Genomic DNA, 18,804 nt, shown 5'->3' with positions numbered 1-18,804 from the left:
TGTTAGGATGTACATATCCTAGTTTATATACAAGGCCACATCCTAGTGTCAGGATGTACATATCCTAGTTTATATACAAGGCCATATCCTAGTGTTAGGATGTACATATCCTAGTTTATATACAAGGCCACATCCTAGTGTTAGGATGTACACATCCTAGTTTATATACAAGGCCATATCCTAGTGCTAGGATGTACATATCCTAGTTTATATACAAGGTCATATCCTAGTGTTAGGATGTACATATCCTAGTTTATATACAAGGCCATATCCTAGTGTTAGGATGTACACATCCTAGTTTATATACAAGGCCATATCCTAGTGTTAGGATGTACATATCCTAGTTTATATACAAGGCCATATCCTAGTGTTAGGATGTACATATCCTAGTTTATATACAAGGCCATATCCTAGTGTTAGGATGTACACATCCTAGTTTATATACAAGGCCATATCCTAGTGTTAGGATGTACATATCCTAGTTTATATACAAGGCCATATCCTAGTGTTAGGATGTACATATCCTAGTTTATATACAAGGCCATATCCTAGTACTAGGATGTACATATCCTAGTTTATATACAAGGCCATATCCTAGTGTTAGGATGTACATATCCTAGTTTATATACAAGGCCATATCCTAGTGTTAGGATGTACATATCCTAGTTTATATACAAGGCCATATCCTAGTGTTAGGATGTACACATCCTAGTTTATATACAAGGCCATATCCTAGCACTAGGATGTACATATCCTAGTTTATATACAAGGCCATATCCTAGTGCTAGGATGTACACATCCTAGTTTATATACAAGGCCATATCCTAGTGTTAGGATGTACACATCCTAGTTTATATACAAGGCAATATCCTAGTGTTAGGATGTACACATCCTAGTTTATATACAAGGCCATATCCTAGTGTTAGGATGTACATATCCTAGTTTATATACAAGGCCACATCCTAGTGTTAGGATGTACATATCCTAGTTTATATACAAGGCCATATCCTAGCACTAGGATGTACATATCCTAGTTTATATACAAGGCCATATCCTAGTGTTAGGATGTACATATCCTAGTTTATATACAAGGCCATATCCTAGTGTTAGGATGTACATATCCTAGTTTATATACAAGGCCATATCCTAGTGTTAGGATGTACATATCCTAGTTTATATACAAGGCCATATCCTAGTGTTAGGATGTACATATCCTAGTTTATATACAAGGCCATATCCTAGTGTTAGGATGTACATATCCTAGTTTATATACAAGGCCATATCCTAGTGTTAGGATGTACATATCCTAGTTTATATACAAGGCCATATCCTAGTGTTAGGATGTACATATCCTAGTTTATATACAAGGCCATATCCTAGTGTTAGGATGTACATATCCTAGTTTATATACAAGGCAATATCCTAGTGTTAGGATGTACATATCCTAGTTTATATACAAGGCCATATCCTAGTGTTAGGATGTACATATCCTAGTTTATATACAAGGCCACATCCTAGTGTTAGGATGTACATATCCTAGTTTATATACAAGGCCATATCCTAGCACTAGGATGTACATATCCTAGTTTATATACAAGGCCATATCCTAGTGTTAGGATGTACATATCCTAGTTTATATACAAGGCCATATCCTAGTGTTAGGATGTACATATCCTAGTTTATATACAAGGCCATATCCTAGTGTTAGGATGTACATATCCTAGTTTATATACAAGGCCATATCCTAGTGTTAGGATGTACATATCCTAGTTTATATACAAGGCCATATCCTAGTGCTAGGATGTACATATCCTAGTTTATATACAAGGCCATATCCTAGTGTTAGGATGTACATATCCTAGTTTATATACAAGGCCATATCCTAGTGTTAGGATGTACATATCCTAGTTTATATACAAGGCCATATCCTAGTGTTAGGATGTACATATCCTAGTTTATATACAAGGCCATATCCTAGTGCTAGGATGTACATATCCTAGTTTATATACAAGGCCATATCCTAGTGTTAGGATGTACATATCCTAGTTTATATACAAGGCCATATCCTAGTGTTAGGATGTACATATCCTAGTTTATATATAAGGCCATATCCTAGTGCTAGGATGTACACATCCTAGTTTATATACAAGGCCATATCCTAGTGTTAGGATGTACATATCCTAGTTTATATACAAGGCCATATCCTAGTGTTAGGATGTACATATCCTAGTTTATATACAAGGCCACATCCTAGTGCTAGGAAAAAGAGCACAGCTATGTACCAGCTGTGTACCTCACAGCCCCATTACTGGGTATATTTTTCCACAGCCCTGGTAGATGGTTGTGAAAAATAAGCCTGATGAATGGATGTGGAATACCGCCTCTGTGCTATAACTGTTTTGTACATCCCAGTACAAAGTTGTGTACTGCATACCTAGCACACTGTACAATATCTTACCCACAACTCTCTCTGATTGGTATGCTTGGAGGTTCCTTATTTAATAACTTCTTCAATAATCCATACCTTTCAACATTTTAAGCATATTAATTAAGTTTAATTATTATGTAGCAAAAGAATGCTTAGGAATCAAAAATAAAGTTCTAAATTTTGTATAAAAATGTACTAACAACTAAATTAAGTATGTGCTGTGAATAAAACACTTTTCAATGTCAAAGTGTCAATAACTTGGGTAGTCAGTGTGTATGATGAGTTTTAGTATGTAAATTTCTTTTGTCATACCTATTCAAATAAATCTATATCTTTGGCAGAGTCATAACAGGTGCATATATTTTTGTTAGTTTCGTTGCAAATATTCAGCATGTCTTTCAAGAAAATCTGCTGACAAATTCCTAAAATTGCTACTCCTTCTACAATAAATCATCGATACCAGAACCGAGGAAAATGGGTATTCAGAAACTCATCAGTGGCAATTCTACGCTTACCAAATGGAAAATTTTTTATACAAAACCCTACACACTGGTGAGATTTGTCTGACTTCAAGGAGATGATGTCCAACACTACAAATCAGAGAGAGTTGTGGGTAAAATGTTGTACAGTGTAGCACACAGTTTTGCACATACATGTAACAGCTATGGTGGAATAATACCCTGTAGCAACCCTTTTGTTCATATCTGACTAGCATTGCTCACATACCTGGTACATGGCTGTGGGAAATACCTATGTTACAGCTATGCTATGATAGCTGGTATATGGCTGTGGGAAAAAGCTCTTGTACATGGATGTTGTAAAAACCTATACAGCATTGCTATTTTTCACATCCACGTTACTTTGGTGTTGGCATACCAGTTACGCATCTGTCAAATTTAGGTATGTTACACCGAGTGTGTTAGCCAGAGCTGTTACAGGGATATTGTACACATAGCTGGTAAGGTCCCCATGGCTCCACTGAGTTGGTACAGCTATGTGCACAACCCTGTCCTAGATTTGTGAATGTTACAGGGGTGTGCAAGGTTCCCTGTGTAAGTCATTGTTAGCATGTCAGATACCTGGTGTATGGTGGAAGCTATGCAATTGTTAGCATGTCAGATACTTGGGGTTGGGTGGAAGCTATGCAATTGTTAGCATGTCAGATACCTCAGGTGGGGGTGGAATCTATGTTATTGTTAGCATGTCAGATACCTGGGGTGGGGTGGAATCTATGTTATTGTTAGCATACCTGGGGTGGGGTGGAATCTATGTTATTGTTAGCATGTCAGATACCTGGGGTGGGGTGGAATCTATGTTATTGTTAGCATGTCAGATACCTGGGGTGGGGTGGAATCTATGTTATTGTTAGCATGTCAGATACTTGGGGTTGGGTGGAGTCTACATCACCCCAGGTATCTTACATGCTAACAATTGCACAGACTCCACCAGAAAGTTGCACCAGGTAAGCTAGGAAGATTTCTATTTTGTCAACACACCAGGGACAATGGAGGTTGACTACCTGTTCAAACCAGATGAGACATATGATAATTTTGTACTTGTCATATCTCAGAAGTGGACCAACCTAGATCAAACCTGATTTGACTGGATTACACTTGACAAATCTTGATATTTCAATTTTTCACCTACCCGTTTGAAGTGTTTGAGGGCTCTGTCCATTTTTCCTTCCGACAACCTGATAGAGCCAAATAATTTGTAGGCATCAGCTACTTGTTCACTCATGTCACCATAACATACTCCTTTAGACTCTATCACTGTCTTCAACAGAGTTACAGCATCCTACAATTGTTAGCCAAACATGGAACAAGAATACTGTGATGGATAGTTGGCACACAATTTTAATACAAGCTAAAGAAAGTGTTGGGCTATAAATTGTTACAACATGAAATGACATACTATAAGGTAATCCATATTTTCTGTTCAAAGACAATAACTTGACTTGTGACTTGTGTATGGTATAATAAAAATAGTGTCTGTCTATTCAAAATGATGGTAATGTGAAGACATCTGTGTCTTTTTTTTCTTCTTTTTTTGTATATGTAGTGCAATTGCGAACAATAGCCACTTCAGGAATAAATGACAAAGAGATCTCCTAATTGTCCAAACAAATTTGTTCGCTGCTGCTCAGAATAACTAAAAATGTTAACCTTACCTCTGTTCTGTCTGTTCTGAGTAACAGCTTACACAAGTCGTCCTGCACCTCTATGGTTTTACCATGATGTGGTCCATGTACAACCTGATATATACCAAGACTCTCATCTAAATATCTCTCAGCTGATACTAAGTTAATATAATCAATGAGATTCTTTTACACATCAATATATACATATTATTATTTCACATATACATACCTATTAGGTACATTCACTATACTTGTTGAACAGTTGAATCTGGGCCTAAAAAAATCAAATGTTTGGTTCCGGTTACCCAACCCCCACCTAGCATTTCACTGTTGACCCTAAACGTTTTTTTTTGACATATTGAGAAAAAAATAATAAAATCGCAAAAATTGTGAAGTCTCACGAGAAATGGTGGATGTGGAAACTGACATCAACTTGAAAAGACAAAATAAAAGTTAAAACTGTTCTTCCAATCTGTAATGGCTGTACATCTGATAGGAAGAAATAAACAACACAGAGACCATTTGGAAAACAATGGAAAACCTGAACTACATTTTGTAGACACTCACACAGAAAAAAATATGTAATAAAATATAAAATAAAAAATCTACCAACCTCATCCATTCTAAAATTGAGCGTAATCAGAACCACACAATTTGTTTTATTAGGCATTACATTGCCCACACACAAAGTACAAGGAGATGTAGCACCTGGTCTATATTTAGTCTGTAAGGTATGCCGTGACGGTGAGCCCTCAAACATCGGCCAACCCCGAGAGGAGGACGGTGAGGGCGAAACGTCACAACGTATCTTACAGTCTAGTCTATATTGTGATTTGGTTGAAAGATTTAAAAGATAAAAACCAATGGCGTTGTAGCACAAATGTACAATTTTTTGTTTATGTTTATCTGGCTGTCTATCCAGCCATGTTGTCATCTTTACCATATACACCATCATTTGATTGTTGCTATGGGCATGGTCTTGTTGCTAGACATATTTGCATCCACCTTTTGGATGTTTATCCACTTGCCTAACCATCCCTGTTATCTTTGCAATATACATTTGGCTGTCATGATCCTGTTGCTAGGAATATTTGCATACTTTTTTCCCTTGTCTATTAATTCCTGTTCTTATCTTTGCAATAGACACCATCACTTGGCTGTTGCCATGGGCGTGGTCTTTTTGCTAGGGATATTTGCATACATTTTTTAAATGTTTACTCACTTGCCTACCAGATGCTGCTGTTATTTTTTGCAAAATAGACTGCCATTTGGTTGTTGCTGAGGGTGTGGTCATGGCTGCCAGGGCCAATTGTATCAAAAAAAGTGAACTACATCTACAGAATAACACTTCTAGAAACATCTCACCAAACTTTGGCCCCATCCACTGAGTACTTTTTAACATATAAGTTTTTCACACATAATTTGACCACATGCTTGACAGTTCTTCATCTACACATCCTGAAATGCATCTCCATTAAATTTCAGCCCAATCTGTCCAGTAGTTTTAGAGTTAAAGATCTTTAATCACATTTTTAGACCTAATCATGTCATGAATAATAAGCCATCTTCCGTCTTACGGCAGATCTCATGTGATCCCACAAGACCCCATTCAGAGCATAGCAACCATCATTGTTCCCAATGTTATCATACGTACAGTATATTATGATAGATCAAGTCAAGCACACTTTAAAAATATGGTTGCAAAAACTATGTGTGTATGGGGACTGTAAGTCACCAACTTGTAGGGGTTTCATTAACAGCCGTCAGACAGCGATTTATGGCCATCTGGGCAAATATGAAGAGCTGGTTGAAATTGACAGTGTTATACCTTTGAAATTAGTTTCAACACGAACTTGAAAATATTACGTTTTGAATTACATGGAGAGTTGTATCCACTTGAGGGATCACAGGCCCTATTGTTGTACAAAATCTTGCTTGCCAGGCCACAAAAGGGCTATATTGTCACCTAGTTTTAAACAAATGCCTAAAATTTTATACAAAGTCATACCTTTTCACCAGACTTGCATTGCATCGTCTAAAAACCAACACACAAGTGGCGACATGATCACTCACTGTCTAACACTATGACGCAAGTTAATAGTTAACAATGATGTAATTTTTAGTTTGTAATCTGTCAGCTAAATTCATCCACGTCTGCTAAAAACTTTGAAAATAGGTGAGAATTTGTTTTCATTGTCTTTGATTTTATCATATAAATTTATAAATCAGCTATATATATGTATTTTCCAATTAAAATTTGGAGATACTATGTCATTTTATTTTATGAATTTGGACTATGAGTTCTACAACACATTCATTTTATCACTAAGAACTCAAGTATGATATAGCTGACATGAGTTTCACACATCATGACTTCCTAGTCTAGTTCTTGATGACCATCTTCCAATTTTACCCTACATTATCTTCATAATAACACAGTTTAAAATCGGAATACAGTCGTCAGGAACTAGACTAGTAATGTATGAAGATAACACAGTTTAAAATCGGAATATGGTCATCAGAAACTAGACTAGTAATGTATGAAGACAACACAGTGTAAAATCAGAATACGGTCGTCAGGAACTAGACTATGATTTTCCAACCCGACTCAATAATTTAGAATTGTTCAATTCTGAACTCTAGGACCAAAACGGGGCATTTGTTCTCTAAAAATGTGTAAGACTTTTAGCTTTCATCCGTATTTGTCAACAGTGTAAATGTCAACGGTACATAAGGGCTTACGGTGTATGTGTACTACTACAGGTACAACGCGACACTTCATCAAGTTCATGTGCATAGTGCTAGCGTACTAATTAATACTATTGAAAATTGATGATGGAAAATGCTTCCACCATGTACATGTGTACTAATAATCAAAACTACTCGATTTCGCTTGTCATTAATTACCATTTCTCAAGATTGAAATATAATAGCCATCTAGTATGCTGCATAAGTTTGGCACTGACAATGTATTCTCAGAAATGACAGTCAATTCGGAAATGATGGTGTGACACCGTGATGTATTTTTCTCGTAACTTTTTTGTGACATGCCAAATTTTCGTAACATGCTCATTAGTTCAGATTATTTAAATTTGTCAATGTTTTCCATGACGACTTATGGTTGTCAATGGCCACAAAAGGGAGTATTTTTTTCAGACAAAAGTATTAACCTTCATGTAAACATATGGCAAGGCTGATAGCTTGACCCCCTTGACAACCATTGTTCAGCATATTTGCATATCTCGTGAGATCTGCCATGAGACAGAGAATGGCTTATTCTCAATCTACACACCCCCAGGAACTTTTCCACCAAATTTCAGGCCAGTCTGCTCTGTAGTTCTGGAGTTTAAATTTTTTTATCCAAAATGCACATCTCTGATATGATCATTTTCATTTAAACAATTTCATTTGAACAATGTCGCACCAAATACCAAGGCAATTATATAGGCGGCTTTTGACTTTAAGTCGTTCACACACACGCATGCACGCACGCATGCACGCACGCACGCACGCACGCACGCACGCATACACGCACACACACACACACACACACACACACTCACACACACACACACACACACACACACTCACACACACTCACTCACACACACACACACACACACACACACACACACACACACACACACACACACACACACATTCACAGCCATTTTAGATCAGGGGTGTGCTTTGCACTATATTTGATGAGTACCATCACTGATGGCAGTCATCATATGAATTCATTGTGCGTTGTGTTTTGTCCATGACTATACTCACCTTCTGTTTCCTCAGTGTCAGCTTCTGCATAGGCTAGTGCTAACATATGAGCTGTTTGTGCCACCTCATCACTTTGTCCTGAATAACTGTAATTTTAACAAAGAACACAAGTATAACTTGATATGTCATCATGTCTGATAAATACACAATATAACATTCTTAGTTTGGATGTGTAGTGATCAGTGTGTGACATTGGCCCATTGGATGTGTAGTGATCAGTGTGTGACATTGGCCCATTGGATGTGTAGTGATCAGTGTGTGACATTGGCCCATTGGATGTGTAGTGATCAGTGTGTGACATTGGCCCATTGGTCCGAGAGTTTGGATGTGTAGTGATCAGTGTGTGACATTGACCCATTGGATGTGTAGTGATCAGTGTGTGACATTGGCCCATTGGTCCGAGAGTTTGGATGTGTAGTGATCAGTGTGTGACATTGACCCATTGGATGTGTAGTGATCAGTGTGTGACATTGACCCATTGGATGTGTAGTGATCAGTGTGTGACATTGGCCCATTGGATGTGTAGTGATCAGTGTGTGACATTGGTCCATTGGTCCGAGAGTTTGGATGTGTAGTGATCAGTGTGTGACATTGGCCCATTGGTCCGAGAGTTTGGATGTGTAGTGATCAGTGTGTGACATTGGTCCATTGGTCCGAGAGTTTGGATGTGTAGTGATCAGTGTGTGACATTGGTCCATTGGTCCGAGAGTTTGGATGTGTAGTGATCAGTGTGTGACATTGACCCATTGGATGTGTAGTGATCAGTGTGTGACATTGGCCCATTGGATGTGTAGTGATCAGTGTGTGACATTGGTCCATTGGTCCGAGAGTTTGGATGTGTAGTGATCAGTGTGTGACATTGGTCCATTGGTCCGAGAGTTTGGATGTGTAGTGATCAGTGTGTGACATTGGTCCATTGGTCCGAGAGTTTGGATGTGTAGTGATCAGTGTGTGACATTGGTCCATTGGTCCGAGAGTTTGGATGTGTAGTGATCAGTGTGTGACATTGGTCCATTGGTCCGAGAGTTTGGATGTGTAGTGATCAGTGTGTGACATTGGTCCATTGGTCCGAGAGTTTGGATGTGTAGTGATCAGTGTGTGACATTGGTCCATTGGATGTGTAGTGATCAGTGTGTGACATTGGTCCATTGGATGTGTAGTGATCAGTGTGTGACATTGGCCCATTGGTCCGAGAGTTTGGATGTGTAGTGATCAGTGTGTGACATTGGTCCATTGGATGTGTAGTGATCAGTGTGTGACATTGGTCCATTGGATGTGTAGTGATCAGTGTGTGACATTGGTCCATTGGATGTGTAGTGATCAGTGTGTGACATTGGTCCATTGGTCCGAGAGTTTGGATGTGTAGTGATCAGTGTGTGACATTGGTCCATTGGATGTGTAGTGATCAGTGTGTGACATTGGTCCATTGGATGTGTAGTGATCAGTGTGTGACATTGGCCCATTGGATGTGTAGTGATCAGTGTGTGACATTGGCCCATTGGTCCGAGACTGACAGATTTCCACTCGAACAACAACTTATAACCAATCGGAATTTGGAGTAAATTATATTATCTGATTTTACCTACACGAATCTGGTGTTAACCTGTTTTACTGTCGATCAAGTCAAATTAAGTTGTCAAATGTACATCAGAGCTAGCTCGGTAGTGTTGTTGTCAATGTTGACATCAAGTCTACATAAGATATAATGTACATCAGAGCTAGCTCGGTAGTGTTGTTGTCAATGTTGACATCAAGTCTACATAAGATATAATGTACATCAGAGCTAGCTCGGTAGTGTTGTTGTCAATGTTGACATCAAGTCTACATAAGATATAATATACAGCAGAGCTAGCTCGGTAGTGTTGTTGTCAATGTTGACATCAAGTCTACATAAGATATAATATACAGCATCTACTTTAATAATCATCGTAGAAAACACGATTGGTTAAATTTCTCTAATCATTTGTGTCCTGACTAATCAGAATATCTTAAGACTCATTTTACATGTTCAGCATGCGTCTCTCTCTCTGCCATTATAATCACTGTTGTATAGTTTACTGTTCAAAGTATTGTAAGCTTTTAATGTGTTTGAGACAGTTCCACATTGTATTTATAAGTATGTGGCGATATTTAAAAGGTGGCCATAAGACTCCGAAGAATAAGATGAAACAGACAGAGCAAGAAAGACACCAACAGCTGAAATATTGTGTTGCTGCTGGTACATCAGCTGTCAATGAATCTGACAGATGTTTGTTGTACTAATATATCCAACAAACAAATGTGCTGGTTCTATGCAATGTGATATGTTTTTGACTGTGAGTATAACTTTTTTTTAAAAATTTTTATTTTATTTACGTACAAAACAAAGAAGTATACAGCACACAAGGAAAAACAGAACAAAGAGACAATAAAGAAAGACTAGAGAAAATTTGACTTGCATCCAAAGAGTTTGATTTTGTGGGGAAAAAAACAGCAGCTAAACTTCAACTAATTACGTGTTCGTATTTACACAAAATTGGTGCAAAGGTAGCCACTTCATTTGATGGAAATTTACTTTATCATTTGCCCTAGCATTAAAATAGTTCTATATTATATATGTTACAAAGTAATAAATTGAATTCCCTAAAGGATGGTTTCTGTTCCTTTAATTTTACCCAGTAGATATATTTTCGAATAACTAAAGAAACAAAATTTATAATCATTCTTTCTTGTGGGTCACCAAGAATCATACATAGCTTAGACGGAAATGACGACAAACTTAGCGAATTACCCATTACATTGATAACTTCGCCCCACAGGGCCTTAGTATCCTTACATTTAAAAAAAAGGTGTTCCAACGTTTCTGGTTCTTCTTGACAAATCCCACAAAGATATTTTGGGTACTTTGCTGGATTATAATGATGAAGTTGCTGATTTGTATAAAGAATATTATGTAAAAGCTTGAATTGGAATTCTCTTGACTTACTTTCATTGGAAATTTTAAAAACTAAGCTCGTACAACTTTTTCCAATTTAGGCCAGTGAAAGTTAAACATTTCTCAAGGGTTTCCTCAGTGTTTGGCTTAACAATTCTATTTTCTAAAAGTTTACTCTTTAGAACCGTCTTTGAAAGTGACTCAAACAAAATTCTTTCTTTTCCAATATTAATATAGATGTCGTTAGTTGAATGCCCTAACTGCTTAGCTTTTAAAAAATCTGGGATTGAATGTATCAATCCCATCCATTTCAGTTTGTGATTTAAAGTCAACCCCTTCTGTTCAAATATATGCCATGGAACTAACGATTGGCCTTGAAAAAAATCCGACACAGAGGAAAAACCCACTTCCTGGAATTTGCCATAGAACACAGACTTCCTATCTACTAAGATGTGTTTATTATTCCAAATCAACTGATCATGATCCTTGTCCCCCCAAGTTATTTACTTCGGACCAAATATCCAGACACTCACCGATGAAATCTGTCAGGTACACAGGTAAAAGCGTTCTTTTAAAGTTACATTTCAATAAAAGCGGTCCCCCAACGTTCTTAATCTTATCAAGTACTAACATTTTCCAAGGGTGAATACAATCACTACAAAATAATTGCTTAAGTATAAGAATCCTTTGAGCACTCTTCATAAGAAAAAGGTCAGGCATTTTGAGACCACCATGGCCCACCTCCCCAATCATAACTTTTCTAGCAACCCTATCCCTTCCCTCCCATAGAAAATCATAAATTAATTTGTGTATTTCATTTATTATGTCATTTGGTATCGTCGTATTAATCAGAATATAGGTCAGTTTCAAGAGCGCTAATGTTTTTATAACTTGAATTTTTCCAATAAGACTTAATTTTCTACATTTCCATTGCTTTAATATATTTTTTAGATTTTCTATTGGTTTTGTAAGATTCTCCAATTGGGCAGCAGCTTTATTGTGTGAAAAATGTATACCAACAATTTTAATGGTTGAGGTGGGCCATCTGACCCCAAAATGCCTGTCCTTCCAGGTGCTCCAGTTACCAAGCCAGACAGCTTTACATTTCTCAATATTAATCTTTTAAACCTGAGATATCGTCAAACTTTCCAAGGACTTTAAAGAGAACGTTGGCTGACTCCACAGAGTCTAAAAAACATGTCATATCGTCGGCAAAAGCAGATTCTTTGGCTTCAAAACCTGGGACCCTTATACCCTTAATATCTGAATTAGATTTAATAGAAAATAACAATGTTTCTAAAACCAAAATAAAAAGAAGAGGAGATAGGGGGTCTCCTTGCCTGACTCCCCGTTCAATTCTAAAATAGCCAGTACTATATCCATTATTCATAACCGTGCATTCAATATTACAATATAAAGCTTTGACCCACTTAATAAAAGAAGCGCCAAAATTGAAATGATCCAGAACTTTAAAAAGAAATTCCCAGCACACCGTGTCAAAGGCTTTTTTAAGTATAACTTAACTGTCACTGATAGAGTTTGGTTGATGATTTACACCCCCCCCCCCCCCAGTAAAATATCATGATGGTAATTTTCATGGTCAGATCATGACTAATCATGGTGATTTTTATGTGCATATCATTATAATGTCAATATACCGATCATGGACTACCATTTTATTATTATATTTAATTCTTACCATCATTGACAACAATATCAAGATACCAATCACAATCGATCACGAGCACTGTCATGGTCAAATAATGATTGCTGGTGGTCAAAGATGACATTTTAACTGTAATCAAAGCGTTATTGATCGTGTTTTGACCCTGATCAGGAAATCAGGGTTTGGTTAAATAACAGTTTACTATGATAACTCCACCGAAAGGGTGTGAAATATTCATTGTTGTAAATAAAGCCTGTCTATTGTACAAAGTGATAACACTTCTAGAAACATCTCACCAAGTTTCAGACTCATTGACCAAGTACTTTTTGAGATATCAGTTTTTGACCAAAAATGAACATTTTTACACCTAATTTGCATATCACTCATGGAATAATTGTACGCTTAATATTTGTAAGTCTATACATCCCTAGATGCATTCCCATTAAATTTTAGCCCAATCTGCTCAGTGGTTTTGGAATTATACATTATTTATTTAGCCCTAATTTGCTAATCACTGATGGAACCATCACAATTCACATCATGAACAATTCTTAGTAAATACACCCTGAAGAATGTTTCACCCAAATTTCAGCCCAAACTGCCCAGTGGTTTTTGATTTTAAGTTTTTTTACCAAAAATCACATTTTTTGACCCAACTCACAAACCCATGGTACGGTAATTTTGATTTCCCAACTAGACACCCAAGGTAATGGACCCACCAAATATCATGGCAATCAGATCATCGGTTTTTAACTTTAAGTTGTTTACACACACACAACCACAAACACACACACACACACACAGATAGATGCAGGGCGATCCCTATAGCACTACTGAACCTCAGTTCAGTTGTGCTAAATATATGCCAAATGTGCATTATTGCTAATTTTAGACATGCTAGTTCTATGTCTAGACATCAATATAGTGGTGTAATATAATAGACAACAAACCTTGGTAACTGTAAGAGGTGCCAAATTTGATATGACTGAAGTTATCAGTAATGAAGCACACAAATGCGGTACATCTTTGATTGGATACTCCTAAATTGTGTACAAAGACACAGACCTACTTTGCTAATGTATCAGTATGTTGCAGTAGTTTGTCATTCATATTTTTGGGCACGCAACGAATTATTAATAAAAAATGTGCACATATCTAGATTTACCTCATTTAAGATAAATTTAAGTCACCCCAACCCCCTTTCATAAATGGTTTTCATAATTCAGAAAACAAAAGAAATTAGCTAAACCAAACAAAAGAAGGGGTGCTTACCTGACAGTTGCAATGGAGTGAGCCTGTAGATACATTTCAATAGCTCTGTCATGGTTTGCATGTTTGTCTTTACTTTGCTCCAGGTTATGTAAGTTAAGGATAAATGTCAAAATGGTGTTATAGCACAACTGTGAAGTTTTTGATATTCAGGGGAAAAAATGCTGATCCACATGCCAATCCATATTAGTTACGTATGCAATGTGCACCATTATTTGATTGTTGCTATAGGTGTGGTTTTGTGGCCAGGCACATTTGCAATTATTTTGAATGTTTAATTACTTGCCTGTCCAACAAAGTCATCTGTCCAACAAAGTCATCTGTCCAACAAAGTCATCTGTCCAACAAAGTCATCTGTCCAACAAAGTCATTTGTCCAACAAAGTCATCTGTCCAACAAAGTCATCTGTCCAACAAAGTCATCTGTCCAACAAAGTCATTTGTCCAACAAAGTCATCTGTCCAACAAAGTCATTTGTCCAACACAGTCCCCAGTGACCCTTCCTCGTCCCACTCACTAAGAGACTCTTCTCTCATGGTGAGCAGGACAAGGAAGGGTCAACTAACTCATGAATAATTAATAAGGTAGTCATAGTAAAGCTGGTTTATTACACCAACTATTAGACAGTTAAAAGGATTTAGAAAAAAAACAGCAGCTTTTCAAGTCATTACTTTATTACATGGCACCTTGTAGGGAAAACATATTTCTAAAAGCAAAAAATGAGTAAACAAAAAACAAACATTTGTAAAAGAAAAAAAGAAGTAAATAGTAAAGAATAAACAAAAATTTGTCAACAAATATGGCCAATTCCAAGTTCCTGTGGGTAAACACTTGAAGGGTGTTCATATGTATCAAAATTTTGGTGATAACAGGCAAAATGTGCTTGTTTATCACAAACATGGCTGCCATTTTGCTATTCAGGTGAAGGACGCAAAATTAAGTGACTTGCATATGCCTCACAATAAAAACCATGAAGTGATTGAAATGTCATCATCAGTTGAAATGTTTGATTCAAAAAGCTATGAAGATAACCCAAATTTGGCTATTTGACCTTGGATATGACTTTCAAGGTCAGGGTCTTTAAAGAAAGCTCAAACTTGATAATATGGGTGTAATCACTTGAATGGAGTTCCTACGTATCATATTTTGAAATTTAAGAACAAATATTCATTCAGCCACATTGCCACATTTGATTCAGTCATAAGACAAACTGATGTGCATATGTCTTACATAGTATGTTACCTTTATGCCAGGTTTGGTTGAAATCAGTTGATGCATGCCAAAGGTATGAGGGTGAATGCAAGGACAGATGCACAGCTGGAACCCAACATATAAGTTGCCAGAATTGCTACAAAGTGTATGTAATATGTAAGTAATAGCTTAATTAATCTTGATGGTCTACCCTGTAGGTCAAGGTAAATGTCAAAAGTCACTCATACAAGAAAACTTGCATGTGATTACATGGGGTTAGACACTTGAATAGAGTCTATGTATTGAGGTGTTTGTGCTAGGCAGTAACATTATAGTGATTTTTTACTACAAATATGGCTGCCATTCAGTAAAAATTCTATGGGCTCCAAAAATAATGTTGGTGTATTGTTCTTTTCTTTTCTTCAATATTAGTTGTAAGCATGATTTAAGAGAAATTGGCAATGAGTAAACACTACAGTGTGTCTGTGATAGACAGGAACTGGTTTGATTTTGATAACTGACTTTCAAGGTCAAGGTCAAAGGTCAAGGTCTCCAAATATAGCTTGCATCTCAAAATATGGGGTAGAGACTCGAATGGAGTCTGTCTGATTTACAGTTTTTCGAGTTATGCAGTAAATAATTATTTTAACTACAAATATGGCCGCTATGCAGTCAAATTTGCATATATCAAAAAAACAAATTGATGAGCATATGTCCCACAGATGCACAGACAGACGGACTGATGCACAGATGGATGGACAGACAGACGGACTGATGCACAGATGGATGGACAGACAGATGGACAGACGGACTGATGCACAGATGGATGGACAGACAGACGGACTGATGCACAGATGGATGGACAGACAGACGGACTGATGCACAGATGGATGGATGGACAGAGACGGACTGATGCACAGATGGATGGACAGACAGACGGACAGACAGAACCCATAGTAGTAGCCTCCCCCTGGGGAAGGGGGCTAATAAATAAATGTAGTGATATTTGACATGAAATCACAAAGTAAAAGGAAAGAAATGTACTGTAATTTGTTTGGTGAGAAAACACAAAGTAAAGGATATTCTTCCAAGATCTTGATAAACTGGTATCAATTCTGGACTGTCTTTGCCGTAATTTTTTTTAATCAGGTCTATAGCTTTATCAAAACAGTTAGCACCTAGAGCTGTCTTGTTTTGACTTATACACAGTCTGTAAAATAAACAAAATACAATAAGTTGTAAACCATAGATATGAAACTAGGCTGAGGTGTTATCAAAATCTAATAGTATCTATTCCTATCACACACATGACTGTCCAACAATTTTCAATCTCATATGCAGGTGCTAAACTCTGGAATAGTCTTCCAATACATATGAAAAATCTGACATCAAAATATGAATTTAGGAAAGCGTTTAAAGAATATATCACAAACTCGATTAGCGGAAAGCTAGTTTTTTGGACTCAAAATTGCCATTTTTTTTCTCCTTTTTTGTCTTATGTGGTTATTATTGACATGTACATATTGACTTTCAAATTGGCAATAAAATGAATGAATGAGACTGAAGTCGCCCAATTTTACCATTATTCATCTGCACAGCACCCTACGAGAGCGCCCTCAATGTGCCACAAAAAATACTCTCTATACATATTCTAACTCTAGAAATTACAATATCTAATGAACTGTCGCCAAAAGAAATGTGATGGCTAAGGTCAATTTTTTGAAAATAACACCATTGTCAACAGTAACATCAGCAATTAGTAAAGAGTAAACTCAGCTAATCATTGACTTGATGTCCATATGTAAACAGTTCAATCATTGTGATTAGCTGAATGACAGTACCCACTATGCTACTATTACTACTACTTGTATAAGCTGTAACACACACACACATACAGACACACACACAGACACATAGACACAGACACAGACACACACACAGACACACACTCACAGACAGACACACACACAGACACATAGACACAGACACAGACACACACACAGACACACACTCACAGACAGACACACACACACACACACACACACACACACACACACACACACACACACACACACACACACGCTTTGTCATGCCTATAGCACTATTGCTATAGTGTAGATATGTCATACTTACTTGCCCAGTGCTATAGTGTAGATATGTTATACTTACTTGCCCAGTGCTATAGTGTAGATATGTCATACTTACTTGCCCAGTGCTATAGTGTAGATATGTCATACTTACTTGCCCAGTGCTATAGTGTAGATATGTCATACTTACTTGCCCAGTGCTATAGTGTAGATATGTCATACTTACTTGCCCAGTGCTATAGTGTAGATATGTTATACTTACTTGCCCAGTGCTATAGTGTAGATATGTTATACTTACTTGCCCAGTGCTATAGTGTAGATATGTCATACTTACTTGCCCAGTGCTATAGTGTAGATATGTCATACTTACTTGCCCAGTGCTATTGCTATTTTGATATCAATATCAGCTTGTTCATATTCATCAATGCCAGCCAGTTTATTTCTTTCATCTGAGATCTTCTCTGCTTTCAGAAGATTATGTTCTGCTTCTGGATATGTGGAAATTAATTGTCATGGAAAGTATTTGGATCACGTTCTGGCTTTTGGAAATGGAAATATGCAAAATGAACGTATTTCTTAGTTGTAACCTACACGTACACTGGCCATCCTGACTGTGACCAACACATTACCACCCTGACCTGTGACTGACTTACCACCCTGGCTGTGACCAACACATTACCACCCTGGCTGTGACTGACTTACCACCCTGGCTGTGACCGACTTACCACCCTGGCTGTGACCAACATCTTACCACCCTGACTGTGACCAATATCTTACCACCCTGACCTGTGACTGACTTACCACCCTGACTGTGACCAACATCTTACCACCCTGACTGTGACCAATATCTTACCACCCTGGCTGTGACCAATATTTTACCACCCTGGCTGTGACCAATATCTTACCACCCTGACTGTGACCAATATCTTACCACCCTGACTGTGACCAATATCTTACCACCCTGACTGTGACCAATATCTTACCACCCTGGCTGTGACCAATATCTTACCACCCTGACTGTGACGAATATCTTACCACCCTGGCTGTGACCAATATCTTACCACCCTGACTGTGACCAATATTTTACCACCCTGGCTGTGACCAATATTTTACCACCCTGACTGTGACCAATATCTTACCACCCTGACTGTGACCAATATCTTACCACCCTGACTGTGACCAATATCTTACCACCCTGGCTGTGACCAATATCTTACCACCCTGACTGTGACCAATATCTTACCACCCTGACTGTGACCAATATCTTACCACCCTGACTGTGACCAATATCTTACCACTCTGACTGTGACCAATATCTTACCACCCTGACTGT

The 18,804-nt window shown here is 37.5% G+C and overlaps 1 protein-coding gene across 1 annotated transcript in view; it reads right to left on the bottom strand.

Annotated features, from left to right (window-relative positions):
• The window catches only part of LOC144442484 (tetratricopeptide repeat protein 23-like), a 46,498-nt gene that overhangs the window by 13,496 nt on the left and 14,198 nt on the right, over positions 1–18,804 (bottom strand). Inside the window, exons 5-10 of the mRNA XM_078131845.1 lie at positions 17,842–17,967; positions 16,468–16,594; positions 14,198–14,280; positions 8,346–8,431; positions 4,599–4,726; positions 4,076–4,225 (exon numbers count right to left, since the gene is read on the bottom strand). Of these exons, the coding sequence (XP_077987971.1) occupies positions 4,076–4,225; positions 4,599–4,726; positions 8,346–8,431; positions 14,198–14,280; positions 16,468–16,594; positions 17,842–17,967 (700 nt within the window). The remainder of the gene's footprint in view (positions 1–4,075; positions 4,226–4,598; positions 4,727–8,345; positions 8,432–14,197; positions 14,281–16,467; positions 16,595–17,841; positions 17,968–18,804) is intronic.

This window comes from Glandiceps talaboti, chromosome 11, assembly GCF_964340395.1.
Source record: "Glandiceps talaboti chromosome 11, keGlaTala1.1, whole genome shotgun sequence".
NCBI lineage: Eukaryota > Metazoa > Hemichordata > Enteropneusta > Spengelidae > Glandiceps > Glandiceps talaboti.
The sequence above is the reverse complement of the archived record's forward strand: the minus strand, read 5'-3'. Positions and strand labels throughout refer to the sequence as shown.